Source organism: Rhinichthys klamathensis, unplaced genomic scaffold (assembly GCF_029890125.1).
Source record: "Rhinichthys klamathensis goyatoka isolate OS25496 unplaced genomic scaffold, OSU_Roscu_1.1 h1tg000657l_1, whole genome shotgun sequence".
NCBI lineage: Eukaryota > Metazoa > Chordata > Actinopteri > Cypriniformes > Leuciscidae > Rhinichthys > Rhinichthys klamathensis.
Genome location: NW_026607100.1, coordinates 327,100 through 353,829, shown reverse-complemented (window position 1 = coordinate 353,829; position 26,730 = coordinate 327,100). Strand labels below are relative to the sequence as shown.

Here is a 26,730-nt window from a genome sequence, read left to right as displayed (position 1 = left end):
CACGTAGAATTAAGGCAGTTCTGAAGGCGAAAGGGGGTCAAACACAGTATTAGTATGGTGTTCCTAATAATCCTTCAGGTGAGTGTATATATATATAAAATATTATTAAAAGTATTATATATTATATACATCAGTTACCGTAAGTTAGCTAACGTTAGTGAAGTGTTGGTCACGTAAGCTATCGCTGCAATTAACCTATTATCTTCAAATAAACATTTACTAAAACTGGCTACATAAAATATAACTAGTGACTAGATTCACGAGAGATCGGCTAATGTGTGTAAAAGTAAAAAAATACAGTAATTTCATTAATTTGCCAGCGAGGGTACTTCGGAAGCACTGAAAATGAATGGGGTTCAATGCTGGAACTATCAGTCTTTGGAACTATTGGCCGCTCCACGAAACGCGTTACTTCCGCATTCCAGAGTTCCTATGGCGGTCTATGGGAGTGTCACAACTCTCTCTCTCTATGGCTCTGGTGTCGTCTGTACGCGGAAAACTCAAAGGAACAACTTCTCCGTTTTAAGCATATCGTTGTCGTGTTAATGTACCCTAAGTTATGTTTATAAAAGCTACTTAAATGTCCTAATTTAACTAAGGTCTAGGCTACTCCTGGTTTAATCTAAGGCTAATAAGCCCTGCCTGTGAAACCGAGCCTCAGCGTTTTCCTTTAGAAGCCAGGCCATATTTAGCCTTTTAAATTGTAATTTAATGTAATGTTAATTCAGTCTGATTTCTAGAAATGAGCACTTTTTTTTTTCTTTTTTTTTTAGCACAATTTTGCTTAACGTTAAGAGAGATGGTGGGTGAAGAAAAGTTACAAAATGTTTATTTCCAGCGCTAAATCCAAGTATTTTGCATAAATATATTTCAGAATTTGTTTAATTAATTTGTGATAAAAATAGTTTTTAAATACAAATAATAGTTTTGATAATATTTTATAATAAGATTGTTTTTTTGCATAGCCGGGAATTGAAAGTCCCCCTGTGGTGAAAATCAAGTTTTTTACTGTTGTTTATATGTCTATGTGGCGTTTTTAATATGCTTTAAGACAAATCATGTGTAAATTCATAAGTCGACAGCATTGCTGAGTATTTTCTGCTTAAAACTGCAGTGAACCAAAGACAGTCTCAAAAACACGGTTTGAAATCGCTGGTGTTTCTGACGTCACAAACTACCTTGTAACCAATCAGATCAACGTGTGATCGTCAACCAGTGGATCTCTGAGCTGAGTGAGTGAGTGGAGGCAGGGCTCATTTGCATATTCATAGAACCGCGTATACTAAATGATCCAAGGGTGTCGAGTTACATTCAAGATATTTTAAGGCATGAATATTTTTTTCCGAGGAAAAAACTTTTAAATATGTAATTTTGGAGTTTTAAGGGATACAATTATTGACTACAGGAGGACTTAAAAAAAACATGCACCCAATGTGAAAAAACAAAAATATAGCTTATCCTTATATACTGTATAGTGCGCTATTTGAGGGGACAGTCATTTCTAGTGGTAAATTCCTACATCTCACCAGAAGATGACAGCCACAACGGAAACACACACGCGTTATTCCCTTTTAAATGTATTATTAAGTTGTTTAATCACGCTTTACTCAAGCTAGTTTGTTTTCATGGAGCTTACCAATGCAGATGACACAAAGCAATTTGCTTTATTTTTATATTAAATAGCAAGGACAAACCATGCAAAAAGTGACAATCTTTCCTGTGCACTCAGTGTCCAAATTCACTTACTCATTTTTAATAACTCCTTTGAGTGGACTATTAGTGTACAAATGTAATGAATAGTGAATGAGGGTAAAGGGGGGGGGGGGGTTATCTGTCTGTATCAGCACTTATCACAAAAACAGGAATATCATATTTTAGTTTTGATTATTTCAAACAAAGTGCAATTTCATTTGAATCGCTTACTCAAATAACGTCACAACTGTAGGTTTTTTTTTCAGTAACAAGTGAATTGGTACATTTAATGACTCTCTCATTTCAAGCGATTTATTCTAGTAAGAGTCAGTTTGTACTAAACGACCCCCCCCCCCCCCCCCCTCTCTCTCTCTCTCTCTCTCTCTCTCTCTCTCTCTCTCTCTCTCTAATATTAGAAAGCCATTGGTGAATCGGTTCATCCAAAACTGCCCTCTCTGTTCCTTTATTTAAAAAACCCTGGCACAATTGCTGTTGTGCCACAAAACTACCGTACAGATTAAATGATAAATTATATCATCAGATAATGATATTTACCCGTAGAATGACTTTAAATGACAGGCTGCAAATGTAGCTTTCCCAACACTGTGTTGGTGAGGGTCACAAAATTATTCTTACAATTTGAGATGGATCATGCCAGTTCCTAAAAAGTTACTGGCAAACTTGTACAAAACCAATGGCAACATTTGGACCTTATAGTTATAGATATAGATGAAATATTAACCAGTAAAGCATGAAATGGGCAAAAGAACAATTATACATGTATTTAAAAACACAACAGGCAGAACGCTAGTCTCTGACTCAAATTTAGGGTGACTAGTCAATCACACGCAAGCGCATTTGTCATCTTCAGCTGCCTAATCATCCATCCTAAACAGCTTTCAGGGCCACTGGTGCATTTGATCTGAGCAATGGTGCGATCAATGCTGATGAGGCAAACACTAACACCACAAATAAACCAACAAATCTACCACTGTCTAGTATCATTACAAACTGACATTAACAAAGACCTTCAAGTTTTGTGATTTGTATTCACTATCTATCTAGTTTTCATCCAAACGAATGGCAACAGTATTCTAAAACATCCCAATATCACTGTAAACTCAAAAATCAAAATGTGTGTATAGAGCCCAATGCTTGTGTGTTTGGTGTTTGTCAACGGTCAATTATAAGTCCTTAGTTTTTTCCATAGTTGTCAGTCATGTGACTAAGAGACCTGGAGGACAAAACATCCATAGAACTGCTCTAGTATTTCAATCATTGAAAAACGTTTAACATGCCCAGTAATATTGAAATATCAAATTCAATATGCACCTTATTTATGATGCATTCTATATACAGGCACGCAGATGAACCCAGAATATGAACGCAACTCGCTAAATTGCATATAGAGCGTTTTCTTTAAAATGCTTTTCTATGGGAAATCTCTTAACATAAAACTGCTTGTTGTGTTAAAGTCTCCCTGTAGACAATCATTTTAAAACTAATCTTTGATCACAAAAATTACATATTCAAACATTTTTTCCTTGAAAAAAAGTTCTTCCTGCCTTAAAATATCTTGAATGTAACTCGACACCCTTGCCTCATTTAGTATACGCGGTTCTATGTATATGCAAATAAGCCCCGCCTCCACTCACTCACAGCCGCTCAGAGATCCACTGGTTGACGATCACACGTTGATCTGATTGGTTACAAGGTAGTTTGTGACGTCAGAAACACCAGCGATTTCAAACCGTGTTTTTGAGACTGTCTTTGATTCACTGCAGTTTTAAGCAGAAAATACTCAGCAATGCTGTCGACTTATGAATTTACACATGGTTTGTCATTTTAAGCATATTAAAAACACCACATAGACATATAAACAACATTAAAAGCTTGATTTTCACCACAGGGGGACTTTAATATTCTGGGTTCATCTGCTTATCTACACATAGTATGTTTTATAAATAAGGTGTATAGTGAATTTGGTCCTCCATTATCATTGTCTAAGGTCAGGGGTGCACAATCCTGTTCCTGGAGATCTACCTTCCTGCAAAGTTCAGCTCCAACCCTGATCGAACACAAATGAGCCAGCTTATTAAGATCTTCAGGAGCACTTGATAATTACTAGCAGGCGTGTTGGATCCGGATTGGATCTGAACTCTGCAGGTATCAGGAACAGGATTGGGCACTCCTGTCTCAGGCTACGTCTGCATTAATCCGGATAGATTTGTTTCAAAACGCTCTCGTCCACATTAGCGTTTTCCAAAAGTTTCTCATCCACACTGAAACGTCGGAAAACGCTAAATTCACCTTACAGCGCATGCGAAAACCCTCATAAAAGCATAATGAGATGATACAGAGAAAACCAGACATAATCAAGTTATCACGCAATTCTTCTGGCGGGATCATTTTATTTAGCAAAATATCTCACCATTCACTGATATCTCACCATATCTCATCATTCACCAGGTCGCTCTCAGTCACCATTATATGTTTGGTCTAAAACACAACGGCTCTCATGTTTTGCTGCAGGACAGCAAATGCGAGTGAATTTTCTGTCATCTTTCCAGGACTGTGATGTGAAGAGTGTGCAAAGTACATATTTTAGCAAGTGTGTGAAAGTGAATAGCACATAACAGACACAATACCGGTATAAACATGAATATCTATGGGTTCAATATGGGTCACATGACTAAACTTAGGTTATCGTTTTCAAATACCTCAGTTTGTGTATCCACTTTGGAGAGCGTTTTCAAAAAGCTTCGTTTCGTTGCTAAAAATGCCGTCTCAGTGTGGACGGAAGGCCAAAACGGAGAGGAAAAGATGCGTTTTAAACGAAAACGTATTAGTGTGGACAAGGCCTTAGGGTGTGTTTGGTTCTCTTGGGCCTTTTTGTCCGGACCAAAAATGAAAATGATACATTTAGTCCTACTTGTTAGTGAAAAAGTCATTTTTAACACGGAACCAAAAGATAGAAAAACAAAAACTAGGGCTGTCAGTTAAACGCGTTATTAACGGCGTTAACGCAAACCCATTTTAACGGCGTTAATTTTTTTATCGCGCGATTAACAGTCTTTTTTGGCCTAGAAAGCTTTGTAGTTTTTTTCACATGCTTTTGCAACAGGACGCGGCATGCGAGGCGCTACGCTATGAAACCCATTGATTTCAATGACTTGCACCGCGCAAGGACGTTTTGTTGCTTCGTCGACCAAAGCGCAAGGGGATCTAGCTAGACCAGCACAAAACAACAAGCACGACGCCGCACACACTCGTTTGGGCTTGCGAGCCGGCCAAATAGTTGGTTAACGTTACGTTTTGAGTGGATGACGAGCGCGAGACGCCGAAATGGATGCCAATAAGATTCTGAATGGAAAGTTTACTTTTAAAAAGTTGCCAAATGGTCCCATTGACGAGACCAAAGTGATCTGTGTGTTTTGTCGTTGTGAACTGAGCTATCATCATCGCAGCACGTCCAGTCTGAAACACCACTTGATGATGGCCAAGCACACACACACACACACACACACACACAGCTGATGCGAATTCTCCGCCCCCTCGTCAACATCAGGACCTCGTCAGTATTTCTTTCACCCTTTTATTGATGGACAGTGTTACATTGTGTGAGAGATTATTTGCTCCAAGTGAGAATGTTAGTGTGAAATTGAACACAATATATGCCAATGATGTTTTCAATTAAAAACATGTGCACAAAGCAAACCGATCCACTTTTCCATGTTGATAAGAGCATTAAAATGAGAAAAATAATGGGACAAAAAGAAATCAAGAGACATTTAGAATAGATAAAAATGTGCGATTAATTGCGATTAATCGCGAGTTAACTATGACATTAATGCGATTAATCGCGATTAAATATTTTAATCGTTTGACAGCACTAACAAAAACATTTTGACATTTCATATTTTGTCACAGAACTTCTCGAACAAACAAAACAATGATGTGTTCTGGGCTAAATGTGCTCGTTGAATGCGTACATATGATAGTATTTTTAGCTGAGATCTCGTGAAGAGCTTATTAAATGTGTAAAGGAGTCAAAACAGCGGCAGGAATCCCTTCGTCACACACACACACACAAAGAACTGCTGGTTCTGATGCCTGAACTGTGATAAGCAACATCATGACTATGACGAGAAAAACAAGGTATGCTTGAGCATTCTGTCTTTTTCAGGGTCGCATCTTGCAACATCACATCCTGTTTTTGGTTTGTTTAGCTTTGGTCCGTCTTGCGTTCATATTTCAGTTGAACCGCACCTTAATTCGTTTGGAAGCGGACCAAGACCCATCTTTTCAGCTTGTTTGGTGGCACCAGTGTTCAGATGACAGCGTTCACACTTATTCAAATGAACCGCACTAACAGAGCAATCGCACCAGAGTTCGCTTTAATCCAACCAAACCTGCCAAGTGTGAACACACCCTTAATGCCTCAAACCACATTAAGCTTTCTCTTCATAGTGGTGTTCTATGGGAAAACGCTTAACGTGCAACTTATCACGTTGAGTGATATTCTGGCCAAATCTGTTCGGCTGCGTATAGTGTGCATCATCAGTAAGGTGTATACTGAATGGTCTAATAATATCACTGTCTTTAAACCTAATTAAACCCAACTAGCCGGCCGATGAGGAAACCCTTGTTTTGCCCTCCAGGGGGGTGTTCCTACACAGGTGTGATGCCACATGAAAACTATAAATATCTCAAATGGCATGTATCATGACTAGAGTCCAGTGAGATGTACCATCGAACGCTCCACACGCGTGCTGAAACTGCGCAGATCCGAGCCGATGTGGAGCTTCGTTCCCGCCCTGCTGGTTGTGCCAGGCCTGGTGTGGATATGTGGGATATCTGCTTCCCAATGACAGGCTCTGTCAGGGGCCTGGGGTAATTAAGCCTGCACTCAGCACACCGCCTGGGGGGCTTCGGGGGGGGGGGGGGACGAGGTGCCGAAGGGAGCGGCTGGGGACGGAGGACAAGGTAGGGGTGAGCAGGACAGGGTTTTTGCCACTGTGAGTATGCACTTCTCTCCTACAACCCCCACAGGCTTTAGCACTCGCAGCACTTGCCAAATGACTGTCTCCCAATTTGCTTTCATGAATATTAAGCAGGACATGACAGACGAGAAAATGCCTGCCGTCTGCTCGCCTGTGATATGTGCAGACAGATCGGCTCTCTGATGTCGGCGAAGGGTAAAGCGCGCCGACTGTGGCCCTGCGGTGCGCCTCTGATTCCCGTTGTCATGTTTTAAACGAGCGAACGTGAGCGGCTCGTTAAGAGCCGACTTGGCAGCGGGCTGAGATCGGAAAACGAAAGCGCCGCTGACTTTAATGTCTGAATTTGCCCAGCTGATGGCACGAACAAGGCTGTTAGTCAGGCAATTTTCAATCTAAGCACTTCCATATTCAAAAACTTCTAAATCTATTATGGCGAACCACTTAGCCAAGCACAGCAAAGATAATATTTATCACCGATAGTGTCAGGTCGGCTCTCTGGAGCTGATGCTAAAGGCTACTGACTGACGTCTCTTAATTCCAAAAGTAATTAACAATTATCAAATTAATTTAACCTACACACTACGTTACACATCCAATCCATTTCTAGACTTTCTGAGAGCATGAACAGATGACAAACACAACTGTTTTTTAATTAATTCTAATAAGCACTGTGTGTCAAGAAGATACAACGATTAGCTACTGCCACATTTCATCAATTTCGATTTTGGATTTAACAGATTGTTATTTACAAGGATATACAAGAATAATATACAAGATTCAAGTTAAGCATAAGCCTATACTATGCAAATATCAATAAAGTGGAGTCAGTGTCATTTTTATAAACGTGACCCAATTTAACCCAATATAAAAACGCAGATTTGTTAGCATTAGCAGAACTGATCTCATCTAACAAAAAATATGGGTAACACTTTAGAATACTGTATCTTACTTACTGCATAACTAATAAGGAATTATTGAAGAACTAGTAGGTAATTCTTCATTAACTACTTCTTCACTACTGTTAATTACTAAGGAAGATGTGTTAACTAATCAGTATGTAATAGAATTGTATGATTGTGTTAAGTTACAGTTAGTTAATCAATAACTAATATATTCTGTCATACCTCCTGAAGAACTACCATTAATTATGTATTAATTCAGGTTCAAGAAAAATAACTATAATTTGCAAACGTTCCAATTAAGATATAAAACTTTTTTTCTGAATGTTTTTTCTCTGAACGCTCAAAATTTCCAGTTTTTTAAATGTTTTAAAGTCCCCCTGTAGTAAATTATTGTATCCCTTAAAGCTCATCTTTAATCACCAAAATTACATATAAAAAAAATCCTTGAACTTTTTTCTTCATGCCTTAAAATATCTTGAATGTAACTCTACACCCTTGCCTCATTTAGTATACGCGGTTTAATGAATATGCAAATGAGCCCCGCCTCCACTCACTCACTCAGCTCAGAGATCCACTGGTTGACGATCACGCGTTGATCTGATTGGTTACAAGGTCGTTTGTGACGTCAGAAACACCAGCGATTTCAAACCGTGTTTTTGAGACTGTCTTTGGTTCACTGCAGTTTTAAGGAGAAAATACTCAGCAATGCTGTCGACTTATGAATTTACACATGATGTGTCTTAAAGCATATTAAAAACACCACATAGACATATAAACAATATTAAAAGCTGGATTTTCACAAGGGGAAACCAAGGGGGACCTGATCGTTCTTCAAACTTTATGAGAACGTTACTTTTAAATGTTCTCTGAACGATCTGAAACAGGAACATTTAAAAAAACGTTAAACGAAACGTTAAAGAAATAAAAGCTCCATGAACGATGCATAAATAATGTTTTTGTGCTAACGTTTGTTTTAAAAAAACAGATATCTTTGAATGAATGTTTTATTAACGTTACTGGAAGAACATTTGCTCCTAACTTTAAGAGAACCTTGGCAGAACATTAGCCAAAGTCCTGAGAACATTCCCTGTTAGCTGGGAAAGCGTCTGAATAAACACGAAACACATTGTCACTGGCGAATCCGGCCAATTGTGGAACAGCTGTGTCATCATCAGAGCTTGTGCAGCCGTTCATTCTGCACAGAATGAGCTTCAAGTCAGACACTAATCTAATTCCATTCACTTATCGCCTGGTACACAAAACATATGCTCCAATCTCATTGGCTGGCTTTTTGTTACATTTGAGGCATTTAAGGATGTCACAAGTACTGTAACAGTATTTTGGTAACACAAAATCTGATTGTGTAAAAAACCAGATCTGATATTTGATTGGGTCTCATCTCAGATTAGATATCAAATAATCTTTGATGATCAGGTGACCTTCAAAGACCACACTGCAAAGACAGCACAGGTTTTTATTAGGTTTGCATTGCACAACATCAGAAAGGTCCTTCCTAAATAAGCCAGCTGGACTCCTCATCCAGGCCCTTATCACTTCTAGACTGGACTATTGCAATGCTTTTCCGGCTGGACCTCTAGCATGTGCAATCAAACGTCTACCAATGATACAGAACGCAGCAGCTCGGCTGGTCTTCAACGAGCCCACGTCATGTCATCCAAGATATTCATGTCTTTCTTTCTTCAGTCGAAAAAGAAATGAAGGTTTTTGAGGAAAACATTCCAGGATTTTTCTCCATATAGTGACTTCAACGGGAACCAACGGGTTGAAGGTCCAAATCTCAGTTTCAGTGCAGCTTCAAAGATCTCTACACGATCCCAGCCGAGGAATAAGAGTCTTATCTAGCCAAAACATCTGTCATTTTCTAAAAAATAAACATTTATATACTTTTTAACCACAAATGCTCGTCTTGCACGTCCACGACTTCACGCATTACATAATCACGTTGGAAGGGTTAGGCGGTAACCTGACGTAGGCGGAAAATATAGGGCAAAAAACTCAAAATCATTCAACATCATTGTTTTAGGGTTGTTGTTTTTTTGTTTGTTTTTTTGTAAAGGGCGTTTGACCTAGTCTTTGCACGTTGGCTTTGTAAACACTAGGTCGATACTTCCGCGGCCGCCTACGTCACGCATGACTTTTCAACGTGATTACGTAATGCGTGGCGCATCGCAAGTGCAAAACGAGCATTTGTGGTTAAAAAGTATATATATTTAAAAAAAATTTAGAAAATGAGCGATGGTTTCTCTAGATAAGACCCTTATTCCTCGGCTGGGATCGTGTAGAGATCTTTGAAACTGCTATTTGGACCTTTCCCGTTGAAGTCACTATATGGAGAAAAATCCTAGAAATGTTTTCCTCAAAAACCTTAATTTCTTTTCGACTGAAGAAAGTAAGACATGAATATCTTGGATGATTAAATTATCAGGAAATTTTAATTCTGAAGTGAACTACTCCTTTAACAGTTGCTGCTTGCATCAAGTTCAAAACATTGATGTTTGCGTACAGGACAGTCACAGGCTCTGCACCCAAGCCCCTGCGGTCAGTGAGTGAGCGGCACCTCATGGTCCCATCACAGAAAGACAAATCTCTTTCCTGAACATTCACAGTTCCTCACTGTGGGAATGATCTTCCTAACCCTACCCGGACAGCCGTATCCAAGCTAAGACCTCATCTTTCCCATGAACACTTAACTCAACGCCTGCTGATGTTGATTCAAAAGAGGATTTCTGTGCTTTCACTGTTTCTCTCCCTGTGAAACGTAGTACCAGCACTTCTCATGTTATTGCCTGATTAGGATGAATTGCTTTGTTGCATTAGTCATTTGTAAGCCGCTTTGGATAAAAGCACCTGCTAAATGAATACATTTAAAGGTAGATATAAATATGTGAATAAGGCCTAACAGTGTGAATTCAGCCTAAAGAGGAGTTCACATTAAAGTCGGCACCAAATAAAAATTCATCCTTTCGATTTTCTTAATGTTATATATTATATGTATAGATTAAATTGTGAACGATTTATCCGTGCATTTTACCTCATAATGTTTAAACCTTTTGCTGAAAACGTCAAACTTCTCTCTGGTGACGTATGCAGGACTTGAATCCTTTAGTCCGCTTAACCCCCCCGTCCCAGCCAGCTCATGTTCATCTGCCTCCACTTTTTAGTGAAACGCTCACATCTGAAAAACCAATCAACAACTGATGCAAGTCCCCGCCCTATTCTTTATTTATTTTTCAGTAATCCATTACAGTCGGAGGTACATCACAATACGGAAGAAAAGATCTTCAGTTTTCTGTGACCATAACAGCGATTGGCAGCAACATAGCAACTAGATATTTTAAACTATATCACATTTGTGGGTGAACTATCCCGTTAAGACACAAGGTGCATCCCAATTCATGTGCTTATGCACTATTTTATGAGGGAAAGTAGTGCAATTAGTGTGTTCAGACTGAAAATAAAAAAAAGACAAAGTGCACTTTAAATACCCGGATTGATGCACTTAATTAACCGGGGGGGAAAAACAAGTGTGGATTGTTGGACACTTCTGCTGCGTCCCGATTCAGAGGCTGCACCCTTCGAAGGCCGGTTGCATCACAGCGGCGAGTGAGACGAAGGCTGTCACAATTCAAAGGCTCCTTCAAATGCGTCCTCCTTTCCCAGAGCAATGAAGGATACAACAGATGGATCCAAATTACATTTTTTAACGTAAGTATTGGGCTTCAACTTACTCAAATATCTAATGATACAAATGTAAAGAAAAAAAACCCCAAAAAACTTTAAAGCGGTTCAAATGTTGACTTATATCTTACTAAGATGCAATTATATATAGTTTACACTCTTTATTATATACAGAAATGGACCACGGTGAACATATTTAGACAGTTTATTATACAGTAACTTTCAAAAAAGACCAGTCCAAATGTTACTCTTGTCGTCAACGGCAGCTGTCAGAGTTGATAGGCGACAAGAGCAATCCTCTGTAGGCTAGACCGTCCCATTTAACAACGCTCAGTCCGACCTGTGTGGCCTTCGAAGGATGCAGCCTCTGAATTGGGACGCAGCTTTCATACAATCAACTGTCACAGTTTTAGTTACACAGCAAAGTGCTATTAGACTCCGATGCTGAATGACAAAAGAACCGTATAAAATTCACAAAGTATATAGTGTATAGTGTGCCATTTGGGATGCAACTACAGTCTTAACATAGTGGCTTTGTTTATGCAACTGGCCCAACCATATGAACTTTACGTTCTTAGTCAGAGACCCAAGTAGCCTGGGAAAACCCAGACAACTTCTGGCAAATTTAGATTTGCTCTGAAAGTTAGTCTAGGGCTCATTCAAGCTCATTTCCAATCCGCCGAAATCGAGGCACCAATCAGAAACGTTGGGGCGGGCTTTACACGATGACGACAGCGCTGGGATTTTGAAGCAGATTTTGTAGCCTACATTACAAAGATGGATGCCGCCGTCGAACATCACTCGTTCGAATCAGCTATCGCGTCTGTTTTAAGCGATTTGAACGTTTCCTTTTTGTTAAAAACCGAGCAAAGAACAGCACTCGGAGATGTGTCTCCGCCGCTCTGCATACGTCATCTCCTCCATCGCTCTGATTGGGTTTAGGTCTATCCGCGACGTCCGTTGGTGACGCCCCTCTGGAAATGATTTGTCTATGACGCTTTGCCAGACCATAACTCAGTTACAAATGAGAATGGTCTGGTTTTAACCAGGCTAAGACCCAAGCCAATCTTCTGAGAAAACAAAACAGTTTTGCAAAGTTGCAGTTCTGTATGATGTAGGAAAACTTACGATTTGTAATAAAATTAAGCATGCAAAATGCACCCCAAAACCTGGCCTCAGTGGGACATGAGCACCTCGTAAACAATGTATGAACGAGTTTGATTGAAAACGTGCTTTTGATTGGACAGAATATGTGATGAGGATGCTTGTATCTCCTAAATGCGAATTTTGTCATTGTTTTGAAACACACCAGCTTATTCATAACCTTAAGGCTAACATATTCATACTAAAAGCTAAAAAAAAAACGTACATTTTTATTTCAGGGGGCCTTTAATGATGTTTTAATTTGAAACAAATTAACTCGCCAAACCATGAATGTACTGAGGCAATACCATGTACAGTGATAATCAGTACCACAATACTTACATATACCATGGTAAATGTCCAAAAAGCCAAAGTATGTATGGGGGGGACGTGGTATTGTCATGGTAACATGAGTAGTACCGTGTTAATTTTGGTTACTTTTCTGTACCAATGATTATTTGTAGCCACTAAATGTTATCTGTTATCTATATTTCTTCTCAACCTTTAAGAAAATGTGTCTAATCAATAAAATCTGACTTCTAATCTTGGCGCTTCCTAAATAAGAGTCTGTTATTGGACAGGGGCAGAGGGAATAAAAAATTAGAGGATACAAGAGCTCTTTAGTGGGAAGTCAAAACTCCTCTGTCAACATACAGAGAAGCCTCTATCAAACGGCTCAAAGGAGAGACTACGAGACCGGTGTCCAGAGAGGCCGTCCTGCCTCGACGCTTCATAATGATGTAGAGCATCTTTACAAACAAGCATCCTGCCCTCATTAGAGCCAGCGAGAGGTTCAACAAGAGCCCTCATTGTGGTCAGCGCGATCGACTCCGGATAGTGGCTTTTCCCCCTGCTTGGCACGTGAAACTGTTCTGGGTTCAGTAAAAGACTTCCTCTGTGTCGTCTTTATCATGGTGCAGGTGTCTGTTTCAATAGCATCTGTACACATCCGTCTTATGTGAGCTCGCAAAGGCTAATGCCCAGCTCGGTTAGCTGTGTGCGCTAGTCAACTCGCGGCACAACGATGCCAAACATCACAGTACACCTGGTCATTACTGAGCCATTCCTATATAAGACAATATTTCACTATCTCTACAACACAAATGCTATATGATGATTAATGACACTGATGCTAATTTACTGACAAAGACTACTTGAAAGACTTGGATTCCTCACCAGATCCAGTTTCAGTAGTGTGGTATTCAGTATAATTGATACAAACAAAAGACCATAGTGGAAATGTTAACCTTGTAACATTAGCTAGCTGACTTTGCAACTGATCACCCTATTGAGAAGAAAATGGCTTTCATACAGTAAACGTTATGGTTTCGTCAGAGCCACGGTGTAGCATGAATACAGACAGCATCGCTGATTTTATCACCAGAGACTATTAAGCTTTTTACTAAATTAAGATTATTTTCTGTCCCATTGAAATTGACCTTCATTGTCCCATTTTTTTAAGTCAATGTGAAATGCACGTTATTCCAAATATAAAACAATGTTTATCTATGTAATCTTTCAAGAAAGAAAGAAAGAAAGAAAGAAAAGGAGTTGTGAATCCTATATCGTGCACACACATTGGGACACTGGTCGGGACCCTGACTCGCGACACATTGGGCCACTGGTCGGGACCCTGACTCACAACACATTGGGACACTGGTCGGGACCCTGACTCACGACACATTGGGACACTGGTCGGGACCCTGACTCACGACACATTGGGACACTGGTCGGGACCCTGACTCACGACACATTGGGACACTGGTCGGGACCCTGACTCACGACACATTGGGACACTGGTCGGGACCCTGACTCGCGACACATTGGGACACTGGTCGGGACCCTGACTCGCGATACATTGGGACACTGGTCGGGACCCTGACTCGCGACACATTGGGACACTGGTCGGGACCCTGACTCGCGACATATCGGGACACTGGTCGGGACCCTGACTCACGACATATTGGGACACTGGTTGGAACCCTGACTCACGACACATTGGGACACTGGTCGGGACCCTGACTCACGACACATTGGGACACTGGTCGGGACCCTGACTCGCGACATATTGGGACACTGGTCGGGACCCTGACTCGCGACACATTGGGACACTGGTCGGGACCCTGACTCACGACACATTGGGACACTGGTCGGGACCCTGACTCACGACACATTGGGACACTGGTCGGGACCCTGACTCACGACACATTGGGACACTGGTCGGGACCCTGACTCGCGACACATTGGGACACTGGTCGGGACCCTGACTCGCGACATATCGGGACACTGGTCGGGACCCTGACTCACGACATATTGGGACACTGGTTGGAACCCTGACTCACGACACATTGGGACACTGGTCGGGACCCTGACTCACGACACATTGGGACACTGGTCGGGACCCTGACTCACGACACATTGGGACACTGGTCGGGACCCTGACTCACGACACATTGGGACACTGGTCGGGACCCTGACTCACGACACATTGGGACACTGGTCGGGACCCTGACTCGCGACACATTAGGACACTGATGACATTATATTACCCGGTGACATGACTACGTCCTCATTGTACAATGTCACTACTGGTATTTATGAACAACAGCAGAACTGCTATCTTTCTGACTTAAAAAAAAAGTAATTTACAGTGTTTACAAGTTACAACTAATGCGAGTTAAGTTATCAGATTATTTTTTTCAAGTAACTAGTAAAGTTACGTATTACTTTTCAATTAAAAAAAAAATACCCAAGTTACTTTTTTAAATAAGTAATGCAAGTTACTGTTTTCCCATTTATTGACTGACAGCTCTTCTGTCCTCATTAAATCGTGAGTACGTTCAGAGGCGTTGTGTGTGAACATCATGATTATTGTAGTTCTAACTGTGAACATGCATTTACTCATCTCACTTTAACAAAAACAGATTCAGTATTCCTGAAAATGATTAAAAACACTAAAATCCAAACTCAGAAGATTACGCAAACCTGCAACAATTAAATATGTTAAATTACATAAATATACTTAATTTGTATGTATATGTTAATAATATATGTATTTTTAATAATATATGTTTAATCTCACTTTATTAACCAATGTATTTGCTGCTGGAAAAAGTAACATATTACTTTCCATAAGAAGTGACTTAAAAGGGTAACACTTTACAATAAGGTTCATTAGTTAACATTATTTAATGTATTAACTAACATGAACTATAACAATGAGCAATACATTTGTTACAGTATTTATTAATATTTGTTAATATTAGTTAATATAAATCCAGCTGTTCATTGTTTGTTCATGTTAGTTCACAGTGCATTAACTAATGTTAATACAACCTTTGATTTTAATAATGTATTAGTAAATGTTGAAATTAACATTAATTAAGATGAATTAATGTTGTAGAAGTATTGTGCATTCTTAGTTCATGTTAACTAAGGTAGATTACTAATGTTAACTAATAAACCTTATTGTAAAGTGTTACCCTTAAAAGTTTCTAAGTAATTAGTTACTTTTTTAAGGAGAAATGCATACTTTTAAAAGTAATTTTATGATAAATACTTTGCTTGTTAACATTTCTGCAAGGATTCGGCGATTGAGACACCCCTTAATGGGATAGTTCACCCAAAAATTGTTCCTCATTTATTCACCCTCATGTTGTTCCAAACTTGTATGAGTTTCTTTCGTCTGTTGAACACAAAATAAGATACTTTGAAGAATGTTGGTAATCAAACAGTTGATGGACGCCACAGACCTCCATTATAGGAGAAATAAGTCCATCAACTGTTTGATTACCAACATTCTTCAACATATCTTCTTTTGAGAAAGAAACTCATACAGGTTTGGAACAACATGAGGGTGAGTAAATGTGGACAAAATGTTCATTTTTGGGTGAACTATCACTTTAACATGGCCGACTCCCTGATCAGAGCCCTGACTACTGACCCAGCGAGCTGATTGAGACGCACCCACGAGTTTCTAGAAATTACCATGAAATTATTTTCTTCAGAATTAAGAAGAATTAATCTTCTGAGTCTGGATTTTAGTGTTTTTAATCATTTTAAGGAATACTGAATCTGTTTTTGTTAAAGTGAGATGAGTAAATGCATGTTCACATTTAGAACTACGATTAAGCAAAATTTCCCACTACCCATTGTCATAATGCAAAAAATATATAAAAAATCACATTCTCATTACTGTAATCCAAAAGATAATTACAGTATCATTGTTACAATAGAGAAATGAAATCATCTTGTCCGTTAACTACTGGATTTGAACAAGAAGAAAACAATATTTTAATTTTAATTGAAAATGTATTATAATATAATAAATAAAGATAATGCCACAATGCTAACTACTACTACTACTAATAAAATCATGGTGAACACAGGTAAATTGTAAACACTTTTGCCAAAATGCCCAATTATCCAGAATTAACCCTAATTGTCCTAAAATAGACTACATTTTCTTCAAGCAAAATATAATTTCTTTTACTTTTGATTTTAGAATATATATAACCTGGCCAATTTTTTTGACAGTTGTATCTAAATGGACAGGTTTTGTGTGTGTGTGTGTGTTGTTGTTGTTTTTCTGTTTTAGTATCAAAGTGGTCCAGTCCATCTGTAGGGCTACAGCGCTGTGGTGTTTTCTGAAGGAAGGACACAGTGCACCCCACACACACACACACACCCCTCTTCTCTGCAGAGTGTTTCTCCTTCCATCTCAGGTTGTCACGTTTCTTCCCCCCCCCCCCCCCCCCCCTTCTTCATGTGTGCTAGCAAGGTGACAGGAGACCGCTGCTCCACACAACCAAAGCCAGCCAGCCAACCGAGCAGACACAAATATATTCAGAGCATTTAGTACCCTGGATTAATCGAATTATAATTTAATCATCTGATCAAACAGCAATTAGCATAATCACTTGTGGGGAACAGCTGATAGAGGAGAGAGAGCAACACATAATAAACCTCAGGCAACTGCCGCTCTAATGAGACATTTAACTGCTAAAACACACATCAGAAAGCAACATCTTCATGCTTTCTGGAGCTGAGACAGCTGTTATGAGCTGAAGGACAGTAATGCGTTTCAAACGCAGACATTTAACAGGGAAAAGTGCATTACATTATATATAGAAGCGGCCTATCCTATGTGCAAACTGAGAACACAATTATTATGCGACATTTGTAATGCAAAAATGACAACATGATGTGATAACATAACTGTCATTAAATACATTTGACAAAATGATTTACACTTTGTTATGATTTACTATGATTTTGCAGCATTTACAGCAACTATGGCACAACGTCATGGTTATGATGGTCAAATCTCGGACATGGGAATATGAAAACCATATTGATCCTGAATACTGATACCGCAACAAAGACCTTCTACATATGGTTGATGGCATAGTGAAGATGATTTACGTGTGCGATTTCATTCTCTATATGAATAATGTCGAAATGAACAAGAACAAAACGCATGACCACATCACGGCTGCACACACACGCATGGCAGACATCTGGCCAAAGTGGCAGTGCTCTGAAAGGGGGCAGCTAAAAATACCGAGCACCAACTTGGTCTTACATCTTACAGTCTATGCCATGTTTAAAAATATATCACGATGTTGAGAAAGCAAGCTCTGGTCATTTGTCACCCTGTCACTTTCTCCCACCTAGGTCAGAGATGCCTCAGCCTACATTCCTCTCTCTGCCTCTCCTTTTAGAAATAACAAGACAGCGGTGGAGGGAAGCACATGAATACTGAGATGCAGAGATACAAGTCACGGGATGCCGTCTTACTGCAGGCCTTGATGACAGACACATTCATTTGGTTTGATGGATATTAGGTTGATGTCATTTGCACATATTGTAAAGATAAAGCACTGCATAAAACAATAAATAAGGAGGTTTTAAGTTTTTTTTTTAAACAAAGTCCTCGTCCATACTTATTTTGTCAAAATGTTTTTTTAAATACAATCTAATTTGATATAACCCTATATATATATATATATAGGGTTATATCAAATTAGATTGTATTTTTTTTTAAATTGACAAAATAAGTATATATATATTATAACCTTATTATAATATATCCTTATATATATATATACACATTTCTAGAGTCTCAGAAATAAGAAAGCCTCTTGGAGTGTGTTTTGATGTTTTGAGAGTGTATAGTTTCTATAAAATATAACTAGCTAAAATAGAGAAATTATGATTATAGAACATTAAATGAATTATTTTTTTCACGGTCAAGGCAAGTGACACATTTACTTACTTTCCTGTCAAGAAATAAGTAGGTTTTTCTTTCATTTTTTCAAAGTCCTCATCCATTACTTATTTTGTCACAATCTTTTTTTTTTTTAAATATAATCTAATGTGATATAACTCTATATTGTTTATATATATAACCTTATATAGCCCTATATATATATAATTTTAAAACAATTCTAGAGTCTCAGATATAAGCAAGACTCTTGGAGTGTGTTTTAAAGTGTGGTTTCTATTAAATATAACAAATATAACGTTTCCTTTCTTTCCTTTCTCCGAGTGTTAATACGAAGGACGAGAAACCTCTTTTTTGGAGCTACATTTAAATGTGATAAATAATGAAGTAAATTGAAATAAGAATTGTTTGAAGACGGTTCCCTTAAATGTGCATGCTTTTGAAACAAAATATAGTTCCAGCAACAACAAAAAATACTAATAAATACTTAAATAATCAATTCACAAGTAAATGTACAGTACCAAGTAATGAATAAAACTGGCATCACAATGTGACAGGACAACTGTTTCTCCATGTTGTCCTCAAAACGACCTCTAAACATGTTCGTCCTCTAACATGACAACGCCCGGGTCTTTCTCGGCCAGCAAATCATCTCAGCAATACCGCTCATTTCATCACAAATATGCTTTTTGGCATTTCGTGGTTGAATTGCACTGATATCAACAACACTTTACATTACAGTCCTTCATGCATCCTTAAGTGCTAAGGATACAGTCCTTAAGTATAAGCACATAAAAACGCTGTAATCTAATATTATCCAAAGACAAACGGTGAAATCAGTGGCTAACATTAAAATCAGTGGGTGGTTCGACTCATTCAAAGTCTCATCTTGATGAAAAGATCCTGTTATGCCACATGTGGCAAGGAAGCGGGGGGAAAAAAAACAGCTAAACTGCTAAATAACTGAACGAAGTGAGCAAAAAATGACACTGTGAATTGCAACATAAATGTGTACTTGAGGATTGGGGGTGTTGAGGACGCGAACTCCGAATCTTTATATAGGTAGGATTGCAGGGCGCAGGTCTTACAGGACTATCTCACAAACCGGAACAGATGGGCCTCTAATCAGCAAACTGCCTTAATTGCCCCCAATAGATTAACAGTTGCACACAGCCAAATTTAGTCAAATCATTCCTCGCATTTCTCCTTTAGACTCGTGAAGGAATCCCAGCTAAACCTGAAATGAAGTCATTATTCTGGATCATATCGTTCTGATTGCTCGGTGTGATTCAGTCAGCGCGAGGACTGAATAATCCCCAATAACAACGGCATGTTTTTGCGCAGGATTTAGCCGGCTGAGATTATAATCCGCTGCGAGACTTGCATGTGTTTTTGTGGACAACAAGTGACGGATTATCATTTGAGAGTAACAGATCCGAGGCAGTTACATTCCTCATCCCGAGTCCCTCATTGCTTTTACTCGGTTTTGCTTTAAATCAAGGTGCTAAAAATTCCCTTTTCTGCTGAAATTCTGGGTTACACTTTATTTTAAGGTGTCATTGTTACAGTGTAATTATATAAGTACTGAGTAATGTTAAGCAACTATGTATGGGTTAGGGTAGGATTAGGATTTGGTTGAAAGTTAGTTGCATGTAATTATGCATAATTTACTGTTATTACTACGGTAAGTACATGTAACATATGTAACGAGGACAATGTCAAATAAAGTGTTACCAAATTCTGTTATTAGATGTATAGAACATGCATACAACATGGCTGTCGTGCACATGCAACAGTTGAAGGGTGTATGTTTTAAATTGAGATTGAAAACGTTCCATTTTTCAATCAAATTTTTTGATTTGATCATCTTTGATGAAAACATGTTCCTAAACGGTAACAATAAGATGCCTATTCAACCGATGCTCTTTTATTGTACGTCAGGGGTCATTCATTCACACACACACACACACTCACACACACAACGGCCTTATTTGATGCGTGACTATGGCTCTAATAATAGAGGTTTCCATAGTGACAGGCCAAGCAGCATGTGATAAACCTTCTAGACTAGAGGCTCGAATGTTCTAGAATACAATGCTTTCTGAGACGAGAAAGTGGCCACTTACTGTATAACGGGAAGGTTATGTTCATCATTCTCAGATGATCATAGAAAAAGGGGCACAGAACAAATCACATTTGTCTAGTTATATTCATAACTTTTCCCCAATTAACAAATTAGCATATTAAGATGTCAACAGCTAACCCCTGCACGCATAAGACATGAGCTGGTTTTATACGGCAGAGAAATAGCCAAAACACACGCAGAAAAGCTACAGAGAGAGCGTCGTCGGGCGATGGTGACGGATGAGTTCCTACTGCTCTTTTATGAGTTTCAGCTGAGGCAGGGTGGCGCAATTTCAATTCAAAGTTATTACAAAATACATCTCAATATTTTTTTTTTATTTCATATTCGCCCCGAGTGAGAAAAGCCTCGGCGTTTGGAGCTCAAACAGCAAGAGTGCAGGGTGCATTTATCTCCCTCCTCTGAAGAAGGGGATTATTCTGTTGTTTTCTTTCGTAACATCCTCACCGCCTCAAAATGACTGCCATTCAAAGCTTCACATTGAGGATTTTGCCAATAGCCATTTTACATCAAATCTTTTTTTTTTTCTTTTTTTTTGGTCCAGGCATGGGTCTCTGTTCCCCTTTTTTCCGCCTCGTGCACTCGACAATGTCTGTCTGTCTGCAATTTTTCGAGAAGATAAGTCTATTTTCCCGTCTCGCTTGACTCTGTTTTTCCCTCCATGGCTCCCTCCTTACGTACACACCCTTCCATGTTTGCACCTACTGACCATCTCTCCAGTTCTGCTGGCGAATCACACCTTTTTACACTGCTGTGAAGATGCAGGACTGAGAACAGGTGAAGGGAAATCATGCTTAAGGCACAATCGGCCTTTTAAAATATAAAGATGGCTTTAAATTTCTAGCTGCACACACACACACACACACACACACACATCCACGCAGGCGCAGTCCCTTAAGTACACACACACACACTTATCAAGGCGTTGTGTAGTATTTTTCATCTACTTCCCTGCATTTGTCTTATGGACTATTTTTTTTTTTTAAATCACTGATTAATTTGTGTATGCTTCATATTAAAATCTCATTTTAGATATGCAATTCCAAAAAGTATGACCATCGAGCTAAACACATCATTTGTTTTTAAAGACTTCAATTTAGCATATAACACATTTAGCAAAAACAGTTAGGCCTGCATAATTTGTGTTTTATTTGTGATAACATGTGATAGAGATTGTATTATATTAAATTTAATCATATTTAATTTCCTCTGCTATCCACCTACTGTGAGGCTCAAGTGTACAGCAGGGGTGTATTACAAAAATAACTGGATGAAATAACTTCATTTGACGTGCCCGGTTGAAATATTGAAATATTCACGGGGTTTAATTGTGCGCCGTCAAATGATTGTTATCATACAATAAACACTATTACTCGATTTATTTATAATCATCGTAAATAAACAAAGCCTTTATAAATTAAACAATATATTGCAGCCATTAATTCAATTAAATTTGAGTTGGTTGATTTAAAACAGTAGTTGTACGGATGGGGAAGGGCGCAGCACACATAACCAATTTAAAATACGTTAGTCATTATAGATAAAAAAAAAAAGAGGAGGAGGAGGGGGGGGGGGGGGGGGGAGCTTTAAAATACGATATGCAACACTGAAAATCGAAAGCACATGGATGAGTAGCTTCTACAACACTCAGTGTGATAAACAAGAGGTCACGTTCATTAACATCTTCCCATGCGTAAAACAACCGACAAGAAACCTGTGCAATACCTGCCGGTGGCCCCTGTGTGTGTGTGTGTGTGTGTGTGTGTGTGCGCGCGCACAGGAATCATTATATGAGGCTTTTTGCAGTACGCAGTGCTTATATAGTGCTGGCATCATCAAGGCCATAATGTGACTAATGTAAGGTGTTTTTTTCCCCCATAAATGATTAGAGGAGGGGAACTCTCCCAGCCTATAGGTGACCCCCATGACACCATTACAATTCTTGAAATGAATTTGCATACAGTACACCCTTTCCTGAATGTCCTGATGAGGGTAAATTAAGTTTGAAATTATGAAGAAGAAAAAAAAATGAAGACTAACCATTCAGGATGCTCTGGAGAAAGAGAAATGCCAATATCCACATGCCCCGCTGCGTTCAATCCCCAAGCTAGATTTTCCTCTTTTCACTCCGCACACTTTGTCCACAGCTTTTTCCTGATCCCCCACTCAGAATGCCAACAGTCAGGTTAAAACAAAAGCCAGTCCAGATTTCCTGTGCCAATGACTTGATAGGATCTCCACCGTGCGTATTATGTGCGCGCTTTTGCGCCCGGTCGTTGCGCATGAAGGATGTGCGGATGTTCTATAGTGTGATTGTCTTGGTTAAAGCTCGGATGCTCTCCGGATGCTGCTGTGCTTCGGGGGGGTTGGAGGGGGGTGGGGGGTGATGCTGGATGCTGGATGCTGGATGCAGGTGCGATGCTGATTCAGGAGCGCCTTTCAACGGAGCAGATGGTGATGCGGGAGGAGAAAGAAAACTTTCAAAGCAAAAGCAACGGTGCCGTTCAAGCGTGTCATTTAAACCAGGGGGAACCAAGTATTTTTGAAAAAAAGGGAAGAAAAGGAACTAAACAGGGGAGTATAAATCATAGATGTTTAATCAGAAATGGGAATGGAAAGAAAGTCCGGAAAAGCTGAAGCGGCAGGAACAAAGGTGAGATCCCAGAGTCAGACCATCTTCTTGAGCACCTCTCGCCGTCCAGCAGGCTGCAAGCAGGCGCATCTTCCTCCTGCGTGGCGCTTTAATCGCATTGGTTCGTGTGCTGCTAACCCTCTCTGCCTCAGAGCATTAGAGAATAACCCTCTCTCTCTCTCTCTCTCTCTCTCTCTCTCTCTCTCTCTCTCTCTCTCTCTCTCTCTCTCTCTCTCTCTCTCTCTCTCCCCTGCCTCCACAGTCTGGCTCACTGCTCACTGCCTTAAAGGAGCCGAGACACTCCTCTGAAGGCTGAAGGATGAGGAGGACACACCTATTTCAGGTGCGCACTTAGTATGAACGCGGGAAAAAGTCCCGCGCGCTATCTTAGCTCGCGAGTCTTTGTTATCAACGTGCCAAAGACCTTCTCCGTGCATTTCTAGGTCTGTTCAAATTTGAACTTTTTTAAACCAGACTGTACTTGTGTTGTCGTCAATGTGTGTAGGATTTAAGAACGTCTATGCTTAGAGCATTCTTTAAAGTTCACAGAATAAACTTTTAGCGGATTTAAAATTGTATAGTTTTTTTCTTCTGGAAAACATAAACTTACCTTTTTACTCAGGGCTGTATGCATGTTCTGCCCAATAAAATGAAAATACCAGCTGCTAATGCTGCAGGCTAGTATTAGTAAATAACAAATCTTGATTTACGGGCGATGTTGTTTGAAAGACTTCTAGCCATTGCGCCATTACTACCCAGCAAACATTGATCCGACGGCAACGTCGTGTCCCTGGCCAAAAACAGTCGCGGTAGGACGTCATAAATCGGTTAAAAATATGTAACATGACATTTCCTAAAAATGCATTCAGGTACGTTTGTACATGTGTCCAGTTCTCTGTGGTTACATGTATAATTGTTCTGCTCGTATGATTAATCCGATTAGACCACATTATTTATAGTCAGTAGGCCTATTTTTGCGCTTTGTGTCTATAAGACGTTGTTTTTCTGTAAATTACTGATAACAGTTTTTGTTCTTAACAATTAATTTAGTCGAACTGTTGTGCTTGACAAAGCCTGTATAGGCCTACGTTTTTTGTTCTGTTTTTTTATTTTTTTTTTTATTGGCAAAATAGAAGAGTATGTTACAAATACCAAAGCCTGTATAAAACATAATGTAAAAGAAACTCACCTCACTTTAAACCATGTACAAGAAACAAGACTCCCTTTCTAAATATGGAAAACTATCTAATTGAAATAAATTCAGAATTTTGGGAAAGAAATAAAGTATTTTAGAAAAAAAGAAAGAAAATGGGCTTGTGAATCTGTACATTTCCTAGCAGACTGATAAAAATGTGCACCATTGGCACTATACAACAATTTAAGTACAGTAGCCTACACCTTGTGGCCCAAAACAACACCTCACCTCTGCATCCTACTCTAAAAAATGCTGGGTTATTTCAACACAAATTTGGGTAAAATATGGACAAACCCAAATGTTGGGTTAAAAATGTAATTTAAAATTTTAACCGAACTTCAACTTTCACTTTCAACTGTAAATTTTTTTATTACATTTTTAACCCAACATTTGGGTTTGTCCATATTTGACCCAAATTTGGGTTGAAACAACCCAGCATTTTTTAGAGTGTATTAGCATCAAATCTCTGTGACGTATATGAGGTCTCGTGAGATACCAATTCTGTAAGCTCAACTGTCTGGAAAACGTTCTTCTGATGTATATAAAACCCATTTTGTTGACTTTAGCTGTTGCAACATTTTCACCATTTAATGGTGTTGATACATAAAAAAAAAATGCATTGCATTCTCAGCACTTCATCAAGGGGGCTATAGCTAACATTAGCATAAACTGTCCTGTTTTATGGTCATACTGTATGCATGTTGGAGTAGATCATGTTAGAGCATTTCAATGTCATGCTATTAAAGTCACTGCGCAGATGGCAATTATTTAAACATCTCCCAGATAATACATGCATGTCTGGACGGTATTTTTGATGTGGTCTGTGGCTATATATCGAGAAGAGGGCGGGACCAAGTACTGAACCCTGGGGCACTCCCTTTACATGCATTTAGACACCCCTCCTCTGTAAGATACACTGATACTGTTCTTTTGTCTTGCCCTTCTTCACCCAACTCTTTAAACCCAAACCGAACCCTAATCAATAATTTTTTATGCTTATTTACTCAATGAAGATTACAACATCACTGCACAAGTATATATTTGTTTATCATATTCACTTAAGAAATACTGAAACAAAATAAACCATAAACATTGTAATACGATTCCTCTTCTGCAATCCATATTCTACTGATTCTGTCATTTAGCTTCAACCAGATAGGAATTTGTCCCCCTCTGTAGATTATACAATGGAGGGAACAGTTGCTTTAATGTGAAATACTTGTATGACAATGACAGCTGGATCACGTGCAGTGTGAAACTCAATACACCAGTCCTCTCTCAGGAGCACACTGTGTGAACCACTGACTGCTATTGTCATGTCATAAATCAGGGTAACTTGTACCTTCAATATACATGAAGGTAACATTCAATCACAATACAAGCAATGACGAGTGCAACAAGTGCAAATTGTGATAGATGCAAAATAGCAGGACTTTATGTCCTAGTAGTGTAAATAGTAGTTAGATTCTATAAATACGTAATACTGTAAATCAGTGTTTCCCAACTCAATTCCTGGAGGTACACCATTTTGGTTGTCTACATCATCTGACATATCTATTTCTGGTCTTGGAGTCTCTACTAACGAGCTGATGAGATGAATTAGGTGTGTTTGATTAGGAAGATGTGTAGTGTTGGTGTGCCTCCACGAGCAGGGTTGGGAAACACTGGTGTAAATAGTGTCAGATAGTATGTGCACCCCAGTACATTATAAAAAACAGTTTGCAATAATAACAGTGTCGGCGTCATGAGCGAGCCCATGGTGGGGCTTGCAAGGGGCGACTGACTACTTCAGTCACTGTGCCACTTACTTTTTAAAGTCATAAATAAATGCCTTATTGGAACCTTACTTATCCCTATCCCGAAAGCCCACACTCCTACACCTGCCCTTAACCCTATTGAACCTGCTGATCAGTAAAGGTGTATCCAAAGATCCAGAAAAGGAGCCAAGTTGATCCATTTGATCAACACGTGGACACCACATCCGATTTTAATTACATGCCTATTAAATATCCTTTTATCCATTTTTATTTAAAATAGGAAAAGAATAGAAAAGGGATCAAACTCAAGTTGCTTGCGTCAAAAGCTGAATCCACTA

General features: G+C 39.2%; 1 protein-coding gene across 2 annotated transcripts in view; it reads right to left on the bottom strand.

The window, feature by feature from the left end:
- The window catches only part of dscamb (Down syndrome cell adhesion molecule b), a 173,110-nt gene extending 149,903 nt beyond the window's left edge, over positions 1-23,207 (bottom strand). For both annotated transcript variants that reach the window (XM_056241621.1, XM_056241622.1), the window contains exon 1: positions 22,849-23,207. In XM_056241621.1, coding sequence (XP_056097596.1) covers positions 22,849-22,891 — 43 coding nt within the window. In that variant the 5' untranslated portion in view covers positions 22,892-23,207. The remainder of the gene's footprint in view (positions 1-22,848) is intronic.
- Positions 23,208-26,730: the final 3,523 nt, after the last annotated feature.